At 45.4% G+C, this 15,037-nt stretch overlaps 1 protein-coding gene across 1 annotated transcript in view; it reads right to left on the bottom strand.

Moving 5' to 3' along the window:
• The window catches only part of LOC144590076 (NACHT, LRR and PYD domains-containing protein 3-like), a 50,848-nt gene that overhangs the window by 23,826 nt on the left and 11,985 nt on the right, over positions 1-15,037 (bottom strand). The window contains exon 3 of the mRNA XM_078394942.1: positions 3,145-3,429. Within this exon, the coding sequence (XP_078251068.1) occupies positions 3,145-3,429 (285 nt within the window). The remainder of the gene's footprint in view (positions 1-3,144; positions 3,430-15,037) is intronic.

Genomic DNA, 15,037 nt, shown 5'->3' with positions numbered 1-15,037 from the left:
TAAGTACATGGTGTTGCATTTTGGGAGTCAAAGCAGGACAGGACCTCGGTGAAGGACAGGGTTCATCGATCAGAATATTGAGTATAGAAGATGGGACGTTATGTAACAGGTGTACAAGACTTGGGCGAGGTCACATTTACAGTAACGTAGGCAGTGCAGCGTAGGTTCACGAGATTGATCCCTGGGATGGCGAGACTGACATACGAGGAAAGATTGAAAAGACCAGGCTTGTATTCACTGGAGCTTAGAAGGATGAGAGGAGATCTTATAGAAACATATAAAATTATAAAAGGACCGGACAAGCGAGATGCGAGTCCAGAACCAAGGGCCACATTCTTAGAATAAAGGGGATTCCATTTAAAACTGAGGTGAGAAGGAACTTTTTCACACAGTGTTGTGAATTTGTAGAATTTTCTGCCACTGAAGGCAGTGGAAGTCAAATCACTGGATGGATTTAAGAGAGAGTTAGATAGAACTCTAGGGACTAGTGAAATCGAGGGATATGGGGAGAAGGCAGGCACGGGTTATTGATTGGGGGCGATCAGCCATGATCACAATGAATGGCGGTGCTGTCTCGTAGGGCCGAATAGCCTCCTCCTGCACCGATTTTCTAAGTTTTATACGTTTTCTATGTTTATGTGTTCAGTTCTGGACACCCTGTTATAGGAAAGATGTTACCAAACCGGAAATGGTGCGAAGAAGCTTTAAGAGCATGTTGCCAGTACTCGAGGGCCTGAATGACATGGAGAGGTTGAGCATGCGAGGACTTTATTCTTTGGAGCGCAGGAGGACGAGGGATGATCTTATTGAGGTGGATAAGTTCGTGAGGGGAGTGGATAGTGTCTTAGACGCAGAGCAGGGGAATGAAGAACCAGAGCAAATAGATTTAAGGTTAACATATAACATATAACATATAACAACTACAGCATGGAAACAGGCCTGTCCGGCCCTACCAGTCCACGCCGACCATTCTCCCTGACCTAGTCTCATCTACCTGCACTCAGACCATAACCCTCCAATCCCCTCCTATCCATATACCTATCCAATTTACTCTTAAATAATAAAATCGAGCCAGCCTCCACCACTTCCACCGGAAGCCCATTCCATACAGCCACAACCCTCTGAGTAAAGAAGTTCCCCCTCATGTTACCCCTAAACCTTTGTCCCTCAATTCTGAAGCTATGTCCCCTTGTTGGAATCTTCCCCACTCTCAAAGGGAAAAGCCTACCCACGTCAACTCTGTCCGTCCCTCTCAAAATTTTAAAAACCTCTATCAAGTCCCCCCTCAACCTTCTACGCTCCAAAGAATAAAGACCCAACCTGTTCAACCTCTCTCTTAGTGGATAAAGATTTCATAGGAATCTGGGGAGAATGTTTTCACAGATCATGGGGACATATGGGACAAGCTACCGGAGGGGGTAGTTATCATATCATATCATATATCTACAGCCGGAAACAGGCCTTTTCGGCCCTCCAAGTCCGTGCCGCCCAGTGATCCCCGTACATTAACACTATCCTACACCCACTAGGGACAATTTTTACATTTACCCAGCCAATTAACCTACATACCTGTACGTCTTTGGAGTGTGGGAGGAAACCGAAGATCTCGGAGAAAACCCACGCAGGTCACGGGGAGAACGTACAAACTCCTTACAGTGCAGCACCCGTAGTCAGGATCGAACCTGTGTCTCCGGCGCTGCATTCGCTGTAAAGCAGCAACTCTACCGCTGCGCTACCGTGCCGCCCTGGGGCAGGTGCTACCACAACATTTAAAATATATTTGCACAGGTTTAGAAGGGTCCGGACCAAATACAGGCAGGTGGGACCAGTACAGATGGGACCAGTACAAATGGGGCAACATGGGCCGAAGAACCTGTTTCGTTGCTGCACGAGTCCATGATTTTATGATTTGGATTAATGAAGCCAAACCTGGAGATGATACATAGAACATAGAATAGTGCAGCACGGGAACTGGCCCTTAGATCCCCCATATCTGCACTAACAATATCATGACAATTTGAACTAATCCCATCTACTTGCTCATGGACTGGATCCTTCTGTTCCCTGACTGTGTCAGTCATGCGTCAGTCTATTGCTATTGAGGGCGTGCAGCGTAGGTTCACTAGGTTAATTCCCGGAATGGCGGGACTGTCGTATGTTGAAAGGCTGGAGCAATTAGGCTTATATACACTGGAATTTAGAAGGATGAGGGGGGATCTTATTGAAACACATAAGATAATTAGGGGATTGGACACATTAGAGGCAGGAAACATGTTCCCAATGTTGGGGGAGTCCAGAACAAGGGGCCACAGTTTAAGAATAAGGGGTAGGCCATTTAGAACGGAGATGAGGAAGAACTTTTTCAGTCAGAGGGTGGTGAAGGTGTGGAATTCTCAGCCTCAGAAGGCAGTGGAGGCCAGTTCGTTGGATGCTTTCAAGAGAGAGCTGGATAGAGCTCTTAAGGATAGCGGAGTGAGGGGGTATGGGGAGAAGGCAGGAACAGGGTACTGATTGAGAGTGATCAGCCATGATCGCATTGAATGGCGGTGCTGGGTCGAAGGGCTGAATGGCCTACTCCTGCACCTATTGTCTATTGTCTAAACAGCGTTTCCACCAGGTCCTCAGGAACGGACCAAAGGCTGCGTAAAAAACTTGTCCAGCATGCCCCCTTTAAATATTCCTCTCCCCAGTAAGAGTCATCCCCACCCTGGGAACAAGACTGACAATATCTATGCCCATTTTATCCTATACTCTTATTAGGCCTCCACTCAGCCTTCATTACTCAGAGAAAACAATCCAATCTTTGTCTGCCTTAATTCAGATCATATTTGCAACTGATGTGTATTCTAGTGGAGCTTTCCTCATGATCCACAATTCTGCAAATAGTTTGAATGTTTTTGAACTTATTAACTCGACCACCTACATTTTTGTCCAAATCATAGACATGATCATAAGTTGCAGAGGTTCCAGAACTGATCCTCGCAGAAAACGGTAGCGTCATTAACCAAATCAGTATAACACTGCTCCACCACGATTCCTCTCTCCTGTTTCCCCTCGCCCCAACTCCTTAGTTTTCTTTTTCTCTTTTCTCTCCCTGCAGTCTTCACCATTCTGCAGCATTTCCTCCCCACCCATGTCACTCACCTGCTCCTTGGATGAGACTCGATGATTCCTTGTTTGATAATTCTCGGTCATGATGGATTTCGCCACTTGGGTCAGTTCCAGGGCCGTGAACCATGTCTCTTATTCCTCTCCCCCTGGGCTGACATTGCTCCCTTTCCTCTTCGGCGGGTTCACATTCCATTGAGGTTCTGCTCTCCATCCGACTTTGCTTTTCTGTCGTTGTTCTTGTGTTCTGACCATCTTTCTTTGAAGAGGTGCCTGGCCAAATTCTTTTGAGGACCTTGCCAACTTGAGTTAATTTCCCACCTGAAAAAACCCCATTAATTGCAGGTTGCACGACAAATTCAAATTAGGAGACCCGCAGGTTCGGAATAACTGGTAGCGATATGAGCTGGCATTCTGGGGCAAGTGGAAGTGAATGTTCGTCTTAGAAACAGAGCACGAAAACAGGCACTTTGGCCCAACCTAACCAAAATGCCCCATCTATGCTAGTCCCATCAGTCCAAGGTTTGACCATAATCTCTCCAAACCACTCTGTCCAAATTTATTTTGGGGAAAAGATTTAATAGGAATCTGAGGGGTACCTTTTTCACACAAAGTGTGATGGGTATCTGGAACAAGCGTCCAGAGGAAGTAGTTGAAGCAGGGACTATCCCAACATTTAAGAAACACTTGGACAGGTACAGGTTTGGAGGGATATGGGCCAAACGCGGGCAGGTGCGACTGGTGCAGCTGCGACATGTTGGCTGGTGTGGGCAAGTTGGGCAGAAGGGCCTGTTTCCACTCTGTATCACTCTATAACTATCTGACATGTTATTATTTTGCCCGCTTCAATTTACCACCTCGGACAGCTTGTTCCATATGCCCACCAATCTGTGAGAAGATGTTAACCCTGATATTCCTATTAAATGGTTCCCCTCCCATCTGGATTATTCAACTCTGAGGAAAAATACCTGTACGTACACCCTTTCTATTTCCCCCCATTATTTTATACGTCTCTATAAAATCAGCCTTCAAGCTCAATATTTCATCATACTTAATTTCACATGTCCCTAGGTACAGTGAAATGCATTGTTTTGCACATAACCGGGTAATATCATACAGTAATAACTCGCCTCGGCAGTACACAAGAGTCGCCGCGTTAATCAAACAGATCTAACTGCTGCTCGCAGCGGCAAACCAGGCCTGCCGCTGCACGTGGCCACATACCCCTTTGTTCTCGCCGTCCCCCGATGCTTCCCCTTTTATAACCGGCGATCTACCCTTGGTCCCTCTGTTTCTGGTGGACCTCTGCCCGGTCCCACATTTGTTCTGGGCTACCTCATCACCTTCCCCCCACCCCGCCGAGTCCCTCCTCTCCTGTCGTCCTGCAATCTGGAATGGGCAAACATTCCCTCCTGAACATTTCAACTGAGCTGGGAGGACCACATGATTCTTGGTGACTTGAATATTCATGTTTGCTGTCCCACTAAGCCTCTTGTGAGTGAATTTATGCACCTGGTTGAGTCATTCAATCTGACTCTTCACACCACGGGACCCACTCACAAGTTAGGCCATACTCTCAACCTAGTGTTATCGTCCGGATTCCCAATCAACAACATTGAAACTACTGAAGCCTGTCTATCGGACCACAGCGCTATCATTTTTGACGCATCTCTGCCTTTATCTCCCGCAAAATCTCATCTCCCTGTTCGCTACTCCCGCGACATCAATTCATTGACTGCCAGTAAATTCTCCGAGGCTCTCACAGCTGCCCCCAACATCTACACTATTGAGGCCTCTCCCCCCCATCTCAGCACTGAGGATCTCGCCTCTTTATTTAATATCACTTGCTCTTCCATCCTGGATTCTATCGCTCCCCTTAAAATGAAAAAGCCTAAGCCCAAAGGTCGGCCTTGGCTCAATGACACCACCAAAGCCCTAAGAAGGGAGTGCAGAAAATCAGAAAGGAGGTGGAAATGTGACAAGCTTCAAATTTCCTTCGAAATTCTGAGAAACAATCTTCTCAAATACCAGGAAGCAGTAAAGTCTGCTAGAGCACAATACTTCTCCGACCTTATTTCCAAAAACTCTCATAACTCCAAGGTCCTATTTAGCACAATTACCTCTGTCATATGTCCCGTCCCCAGTACCAGCTTAGTTGGGTCCCCTGCTAAGTGCGAAGAATTCGCTAAATTTTTCACCAACAAAGTTGAGAACATTAGAATGAACATTTCCCCTCCCACCCGTGACCTAGCTGTCTCACTAGTCTGTTCATCTAAATTGGACTGCTTCCAACCCGTCACTCTATCCTCCCTTGCAAAGCTTGTCTCCGCTATGAAACCTGCAACCTGCCCCCTTGATCCTGCCCCCACTGCCCTTCTGAAGGATGTCATTGCAATAGCCAGTCCCAGCATTCCACCATTGATGGCACTGCCCTGAGCTGGTTCGATTCGTACCTCAAAGATAGGAGTTTCGCCATCAACATAGGCAGTTATTCCTCTGCTCCAGCTAGCCTCTCCTGCGGAGTTCCACAAGGCTCCATCCTAGGCCCCATTCTCTTCTCTCTATACATGCTCCCCCTTGGCCAAATCATTCAAAGGCACGGCATTTCTTTCCACTGCTATGCCGATGACACTCAGCTTTACCTCCCCCTGAAACCCAACAACCAGTCAAATTTAAACAGCCTCTTACACTGCCTTGAGGACATAAAATGTTGGATGGCACAGAACTTCCTCCAATTAAACGAGAGCAAGTCTGAGGTCATCCTATTCGGCCCCCCCGACTCCATCAAATCGATAACAGGCAGTCTTGGAAGTCTATCCTGCCTAGTCAAACCGCATGTCAAAAACCTCGGCATGATATTTGACTCTGCATTAAAATTTGATAAGCAAGTCAACGCTGCGGTAAAAGCCAGCTTCTTCCAACTTCGAACCATAGCTAAAATCAAACCTTTCCTCCAATTCGACGGCACAGAAAAAATCATTCACGCTTTCATTTCCTCCCGCCTAGACTACTGCAACTCCCTATACACTGGGATCAGTCAATCTTCCCTGTCCCGCCTGCAACTGGTCCAAAACGCCGCAGCGAGACTCCTGACGGGTTCCCGTAAAAGGGACCACATCACCCCGATTCTGGCCTCTCTCCACTGGCTCCCTGTACGGTACAGAATCAACTTCAAGCTCCTCCTATTCACGTATAAAGCCCTAAATGGACATTCCCCCCCCCTACATCAAAAATCTTCTAACCCACCTCTCTAACTCCAGGTCCTTCAGGTCGGCCGACTTGGGGCTACTCACTATCCCGAGGTCTAGGCTTAAGCTCAGGGGTGACCGCGCTTTTGCGGTTGCAGCTCCTAGACTGTGGAACAGCATCCCTCTCCCCATCAGAACTGCCCCCTCCATCGACTCCTTTAAGTCCAGGCTCAAAACCTATTTCTACTCCCTAGCGTTTGAGGCTCATTGAGGAGGCGCTGTGAACTGTTTGCGTGCTACTGTATGTTTCTTTTTTTTTTCCTTAGTACCTAATCAGATGTACAGCACTTTGGTCAACGTGGGTTGTTTTTAAATGTGCTATACAAATAAAATTGACTTGACTTGACTTGACTTGTTTTGGACAGACCCAAGAGCACCACACTCAAGATGAACAAATAATGATGGTTCTTGCACACTAAAGAATAAAGTTCTAGCCTGCCCAACTTCTTTCTGTAGCTCATATCCTCGGGTACTAGGTACATCCTCGTAAATCCTATTTCCACAACGTTCCATCTTAATGCTATCTTTTCTGAAATAGGGTAACTAAACTGAACAGAATACAAGTGCGGCCCATGTCTTGTACAATTGTAACATATGTTCCAGCTTCTATATTAAGGCCAGCGTGCTAAAGACCTCCTTCACCACTATCTACCCGTGATGCCATCTTTTGGGGAATTAAGTACTTGTACTCCTGGATTCTCTCCAGGGCGTTCCCTTTCAACATGAATGTCATATTCTGGATCGATTTCACAAACTTACATGTCCAAACTTGCTAATCATACCTTGACATCCCCATTGAATTAATTTCTTCAGATGAGACAGCACTGGGCCCAACAGGGACCCCAAGTAGCACACTATTCACAGACCTCCAGTCTGAAAAGCAATCTTCCACCATCATTCTGTTTCCAACCATCAAGCCAATTCTGTATCCAGTTAGGCATCTCCCCGAGGACACCATACGATCTAACCTACCACAGGGAATCGTATATGCTGAAATCTGTATAGACTATGTCTCTGGCTCTGCCCTCATCAACCTTCTCAGGTACATCTTCAAAAGAGCCATTCAAATTTGTGAAACCTCCAAAGCCAAAACAATGGTGACTATCCCAAATATCTGTCTTTTCAAATGCACATACATCTTATATCCTCTCCCATAACTGTCTTACCACAAACATTCGGCTTATTCATCTATAGTTTATGCTTCACGTGGTTCCCAGTCTTGAGCTATCAGGTTTTTCTTTGCGACACTTCTCAAACAGAAGCACAGCATTATCTACCCTCAAATGTTCCGCACTTCACCGACGGTTAACGATGATTCACATATCTCAGCCAGGGCTCCTGCAATTTATTCTCGAACTTACAATAACGGCCTTAGATACATCTAATCACAGATCCCAGAGATTTACGTATCTTCATACGGTTAAGGGCATCCAGCACCACCTCGACTGTAATGCAACTGCACTCAAGACTTCAAGTTTTTCTCTATGCCAAATACGGAGGAGAAATTATAATTGAAGACCTTGTCCATCTCCTGCAGCTCTACACATAGATGGCCACTGAGGGTATCCTTTCACTCTCCAGTTAACCCTTTACATTTAATATTCTTGGAAAATCTATTTGACTTATCCTTAATTATAAGTGCCATCATGTGCACCCTTTTTGCCCTCCTGATTTTATTCTTAAGTATGCTCCTCAACCTCTCACAGGTCTCCCAGGAAAGCATTGACCTAGACCTAACCCATGTCCTCTTTTCCCTAAGAAGAGCCTCGAATTCTCACATCAAGCTAGGTTCCTCACTAAGAACATGCATATCTTTAAATCTCGCTATCACAATTTAAAAACTTCCCCTTTCACACGACCCTTTGCCCACAGACGACCTACTCCAATGACTGTTCCTATTTCCAACTGTCAAAGGTGGACTTCCTCCATCCAATTTAGAATTTTACATTTAAGGCCAGAACTGTTCTTTTACAGAGGTTTCAAAGCTAATTGAATTGTAATCATTGGTCACAAAGTGGTCATCAACCGACATCTCAGTTCGAACTATCTGAATACTACTTTGGGTTATGTCCGCCAGTTTAAACCCTCCTTTGCAGCACTTTCAAAACTGCCCACACAATGTTAGTCTCCTTTCAGTTCAGGTCACCTCTATCCCTGAAAAATCCAAATTATGCAAATACCTGAATCTCCGATCTTTGCACCAACTCCTCAGTCGTGCATTCATTTTAACAGTACGTGCATAAACGTCACACGTATCGAAGTACTGTGAAAGGCTTGGTTTTGCATTCAATCCAAACAGATCAGATAGACCACACATAGATACAATTAGTTAAAACTGAGGAGCAGATGAAGCAAAGGTGGAGATACAGAGTGCGGAATGTAGTTCGCAGCATTGTAGCACATCAGTTCATTAGACAAAGTGCAATGTCATTGATGGGGTAGACGTAAACAAGTAAAATGTAAATTGGGAGAACAGGAATACATCCCTAGCTTATGAGAGGTTGGTTCTCGAATTCGATAAGATCATGGAAGAAGCTGGCCTTGAATCAGGTGCTATGTTATCTCCAGATATCCAATATAAAATATGGATGCTTGTTACTTTGAGATAATCTGATAATTTTGTTCCAAGTTTTACCAATTTTGGCCTTTCAGTTATCTACCAAAATTGTAATCACTTGACTCTACCGCCGGAACTGGATTTGAACCAGTATTTGTGGATGATTACTCAACATGTTTTGCGGAGAAATGAGATTTCAAATTTAATCCTGATAAGGGCAAATTTATGCATGTTGGAGGGACATATAAAACCAGGATATTTACCATGAATGAATGACAAGGGCCAAGAGACTACTGAGAAACACGCGTACAAATCCTTAGATCCCTAAAGTCAGCAGCACTTTGGTCATTTGTACTACATTCCTACTTTGGTAACCTTTGACTTAGGTATTGCCTGTACACCATTATCTCTTTGCCTTGTCACATTTGGATGAAAGATAATGGTGGCAAGAGAAGAGATAAGGAAAGACATAGGCCTTGGGGTGATGGATGGATGTGAGGGATGGATTAGCAGGGAAATAAGGGAGGCAAAGTATGAAGGGATGTGAGCATTGAGATAAGGATAAATTACTGAATGGGATTTAATGGTGACGGGACAGACGGGTGAATGCAATGAAATTAATGACTGAAGAAAGGAGTGTGGGTATGAGGTAATGTAAAGAAGATAAGGTTTGTAATAATCCTATAAACATAGACTGCCCAATGTACTAAGTGGACAGTCAGGGCAGTCAGGCGATTGACTTCCTGATTGTTCCAGCCGTTGTTTGCAAATAAAGGCTTTTAACTTCTCGAAGAATTCTCCGTGTCGCCTGTCTTAATTTCGAAGCTGAAGAAAACCACGACAAAATTGGCATAGTCGGCAGGATCGGAAAGAGGCCCGTTCGATAACGGACGACAAGCTAAAGGCGCTTCCAAGCCCGTCAGGGGCTCCCTGGGACAACAGGTAAAGGGTGGCCACCCGCAAAAAAGGTAGGCGGTTTTCCACAAAAAAGGTAGGCGGTTTTCCGCTTTATTTGGAAACGGGGGACCACTGGTGGCACAGGAGCGCCCAGGCGGTCCAAGGGCCTCTCCGATCCGACAGAACCTATCGTTAAATTACTCTAAAAAAGGAGACCCGGAGGATTGCTCGAGAAGGCTGCGCAGTGGGGTAAGTGGATAATAGGCGAGTAAGATTTTGTGACGTCACTAAACTCTCGTGGATACCGCCCTAAGAGAATAGGGGTCTGAACGGACGAGACGTCCTGTGGATACCGCTCTAGTTAAGTAGGGATCTGCACGGGTAAGATAAGGCGTCCTGTGGATACCACTCTGATTAGCTAGGGGTCTGTACGGGCAGGATCAGAGGATTTGTGGATACCGCCCCAAGTGAGTAGGGGTCTGCACGGGCAGAACAAGAATTGGAATAATTGCATAACATCAAAAATAAAATTGCAAAATATTAAAGGAATATAGTAGAACTGTAGAAGACAGAAATAGCATAATAGGTAGCATAGTGACCATAGAGACGGAATGGAGTGAGAACAAGGACTGCATTTAAACTGACTGACCAAGTGCACTAAAATAAGACGAGTACAATGAATAAAATAACTGCAGTTGAACTACTAAGAAAGAAATTTCCCGTATCCAGAGGATATTAAAAAACACTCTGAAAAATGGGAAAAAAGGACAAAAAACTTGGTTACGAAATGGCCCAAGGAAGGCACGTTTGATATAAACATGTATGATGAAATGGAAGTGTTAATCAAGAACTATATGCCTAAAGATAAATCAGAAACCCGAGTAACAAAAAAGAACTAGACGTGCTTAAATTGTTTAGAATAGAAGGAGAAAGGCTGAGGAAAGCATACCAGGAAAAGAATACCACCCCAAACAAGGGTGAAAAACCTGAAAAACAGCATGAAAGTCAGGAGCTTCAGGAGAAAAAATCAACTCTGTACCCCAGCCTAAAGGACCATGGGTATCCCCCTCCCTATTCCGACCAGGACGGAATAAAGCAGTGTCCTTTGCTGAAGGGAATTGTGGAGATAGAGGGAGAAGTCACAACTTGGAATGATGAGCAAGACACAAAGGAATATAAACAGAGAAGGGGGCAGCGAGAAAAGGAAAGGATGAAGCAAGAAGCACGGGAACTAGAAGCAGACATCAGAAGGCTGCAGGACCTTTCAGGGACAGAAAGATTTATGAGACCCGTCAGGCAGCAAATGAGGAGTATGAGGGAGACAGCAATGCAGAAACACAGGCGAGTAATCAGCAGGCATCAGAGAGAGGGCAAAACTGTGAGAATGAAGCAGAATTAGAAAGTGATGGGGGAAAGAATAAGGGAGTGTAGAAGGGAAATAGAGGGATCCATGAAGCGCTTAGAGATAGAGATAAGAGAGTTGGAAAAAACTGTAGAAAGAGAAAGAAAGGAAAGCCAGGGGTATGCCTAGGAAGGAATGAGGTGGGAAAGCATACAGGTAGAACCACAACAAGAGATGGCAAATGGGATACAGGAACTGAGGGGGAGAATGATGCCATTACTTCTGAAAAAGGCAGGACAAACCCAGTATATTCCTTGGGTGACCCGAGACCTAGAAGGGCTGAGAAACGCCTTGCCCAACATATATGACGGGGCAGGAAAATTGAGTAGGGCCTTTGAGGAGGAAACTACGGGACGGTTATTGGCTATGGGAGATTTGAAGGCACTACTCGTGAAAATGATAGGAACCACGAAATTAGCAGAATTGTTTGAAATGGCTGGGGTCAAAAACGCAAATAACCCGATGATTGATGGCCAGTCATTTGACCTAGTCAGACCGAGGGTATGGCAGGCACTCAGAGACTGTTACCCGCTCAAGGTGGACTTAAAGACATTGAGGGGAGACCCGCTGGGGGACACGGAGAACCCAGCAGCCTATTTGGAGGATCAACTGAAAAAGTGGAGACTTGAAACCGAACAACAAATAAACGGTAATGAGTTGATGACCACTTTGTTTCGGACCTCTGTGGTGGACGCCATGCCCCCTCAGCTTAAGTTCAGACTGGAAGAGGTAGTGGGGTTGTCAACCATATCCCACTCCCAGTTCAGGGACCACCTGGTTCATGCAGTCGACAAATATCGTATGGATAGACAAAGACAGGTGGACCAGCACGAAGAGGTGCAGAGAAAAGTGATGCAAATGCAACTAGAAGAGCTGAAAAAGAAAGAACGTGAAAAAGGAAAGAAAATGCTGTCAGTAACAACAGACCTGGCTGAAACAGCAGAAATGAACAATGCACCGATGCAGAGTGAGTCCTATGACAGAGCCAGACGGGGGCCAGAGAATCCCATGCCAATAATAAATGTCTTTGGGGGAACGTTTCCTCAAATGCCCTATCAGGGACAAATAAATCAGGAAATCAGCCCCGACAGGCCTGGGGCAAGGAAGGGGACGAGGAAGGCCAGTAAGTAGACGGGCAGTTGATAAAATATGTTGGGGATGTAATCAGGTAGGGCAGCTGAGGAGGGACTGCCCACACCGTCCATGGCCCGGTCCATACCAACAGGAACCCACAGAGGGTGAGCAGTGCTTTAACCCAGGATCGGCCCCAACGGGCCCGACTGGAGGCCCAATTGGACTCATGAATCCCTATGCTAGATATTAGGGGTGCCAAGAGAACCCGGATGGGAAGGGACTTTACCCAATGATAACGCGACAGGCAGAAGAAGAACCCATGGTTCAGGTAATTTTGGGAGGGTGGTTAACACCTATGATGATAGATACGGGAGCTACATACACTTGTGTGCAACCGCAGTATGCCTCCCACCTTCCCATGTCAGGAAAATTTGTTAAAACTGTAGGGTTCACGGGAAAAACACAGTTAACACGATGCACAACCCCCGTATGTTTGAAAATGAGTAATAGAGAAATAGTATTACCGATATGTTAACAACACCTATAGGTCATATACCTGAGCCCGAAGGACCATTTAGACACTTGGTGATCGACGATATGGACATGCTGAAAACGGTAAGAGGGAAAAGATACATGCTGGTAGTAATTGATAGATTTAGCAGATGGGTGGAGGCGGTACCGTCTAAAGATGTGGGTGCAGGAACTGTAGTCAAGTTTCTGACTAACGAGGTCATCCCACGATTCGGCATACCGACCAAAATCAGTTCCGTCAATGGAGCAGCTTTTATCCAAAAAACAGTTAAGTTGGTGCTGCAAACCCTAAGAGTGAAACAAAGATTTGGGTGTGTGTACCACCCTCAGTCTCAGGGCATGGTAGAAAGAGTGAATGGAAAGTTGAAAGCTAAGTTGAATAAGATTTGTGCAACCACAAAGGTAAATTGGATCGTTGCCCTGCCACTGGCATTAATGAGCTGTCGCATGCAAACTAATCGAATAACTCATTTAACACCACACGAAATGCTCACTGGCAGACCCATGCCGATACCCAGATGGAGAGGTCCTTACAAGGGACCAGGCCTGGAACAATTAGAGGTGGAACTGAAACCATACATGCAACAGTTAACTATGATACACAAGTCTATTTATGCACAGGAAAAGCAAAGGGAGCCAGAGGTGGACCAGGACGAAGGACCTATTAAACCCGGAGATCAGGTTTATGTGCAAGCTTTCCGACGAAGGTGGAATGAGCCAAGAAGGGAAGGACCGTTCACGGTAACTAAAGCCTCACCGACTGCTGTCCAGGTAGAGGGCCGGTCTACATGGTACCATCTCAATCATTGTACAAGGACTGTCCCACAGGCACAACCTGTGAATAACCTCGAGGTAAGCAGACGAGAGAACGAAAATATAGGAGAAGAGGTAAGCTATGAAGAGGAAAATATAGGAGAAGAGTAAACTATGAAGCTATCACCATCAAGCCAGGAACAATTACTGGCTATACCAGATACTCATAACTATACGCATTGCACAGAATCTTTGCAAGACATAAAACAATGGAAAATTATGTCTTACTGCCCAATACAGTCTAAATGCTGCAGGATCAACACAAGTGACACTCTCGGAAGAGCGCTGTGCATTATGGAATTTCACATAGGTACAAAAACCCTACCCCAAGCCACCACAAGGGATAAGGATCAAAAGTACGGAGTGATATGAGTGCTATTATGCAGCAAATGGCACGCATCCAGTAGGGAAATTCCCAGGTAAATGTAACAGGATCTGGATATGCAATCAGCAAAATCCGTGGCAGCTCGCCCGAGACTTGCCCATGAAGGTTGGTGTTACTTTACTGCCAAATTGTAGGGCTATTTTGATGGCAGATATAGCTATAGCGGATAGATTTTGGATGTGCGGAGGCAGTCCTAGAAATACTCTTCCGCTTAATTGGACTGGTCTCTGTGCTAGGGTAACGTTAGTCCAATCGGTCCTCGTGCTCAGCGCACACGAGGCGTTTTCGAGTACTCGAGCGAAGAGATCGTTTGACCGAATGCCTGAGGGAGTCTATTTGGATGCGATAGGGCAACCCCAAGGAATCCCAAATCAGTTTAAAACTAGAAATGAAATTACTGCTGGGTTGGAATCAATATTGTTTTGGATTACACCCTCAAAGAATACAGAATGGATCAACTATATTTATTTCAACCAGCAAAGATTTATTAATTATACTGAGCATGCGTTGTCAGCCTTAGGGGAACAGCTCGACGCCACCAGCAAAATGGCATGGCAAAACAGGCAGGCCCTGGATTGGTTATTGGCTTTAAAAGGGGGAGTCTGTATCTTTTTTGGGGAATACTGTTGTACTTTTATACCCAACAATACCAGCTCTTTACTAAGGCGATGGAAAAACTGAAAAATCTAAGAAAAGAAGTTAAACAAAATGCAGGTTTTGGGCATCAACTCTTCAGCTGGCTGGAAAACATGCTAGGCGGCTGGGGAGCATGGGTGGCTAAAATCGGGATGTCTATTGGAATCGCCCTGCTTGTAATTGCTATAATATTGTGTTGTGTTTTTCCATGTATCAAATCTCTCCTCGTAAAAGCTACTGTGAAGCAGCTCCCGTTATTCCAGGATAAGAGTACGTCTACCCTCCAAGAGAAGCCGACCCCGCCGATAGAATACTATAATGACGACCAAATTGCATTGGAGGAATACTAGGGATATAGATTGTAAGGGTAGCTGGGTCTTTTTTCC

This window comes from Rhinoraja longicauda, unplaced genomic scaffold (genome assembly GCF_053455715.1).
Source record: "Rhinoraja longicauda isolate Sanriku21f unplaced genomic scaffold, sRhiLon1.1 Scf000120, whole genome shotgun sequence".
NCBI classification, from domain to species: domain Eukaryota; kingdom Metazoa; phylum Chordata; class Chondrichthyes; order Rajiformes; family Arhynchobatidae; genus Rhinoraja; species Rhinoraja longicauda.
The sequence above is the reverse complement of the archived record's forward strand: the minus strand, read 5'-3'. Positions and strand labels throughout refer to the sequence as shown.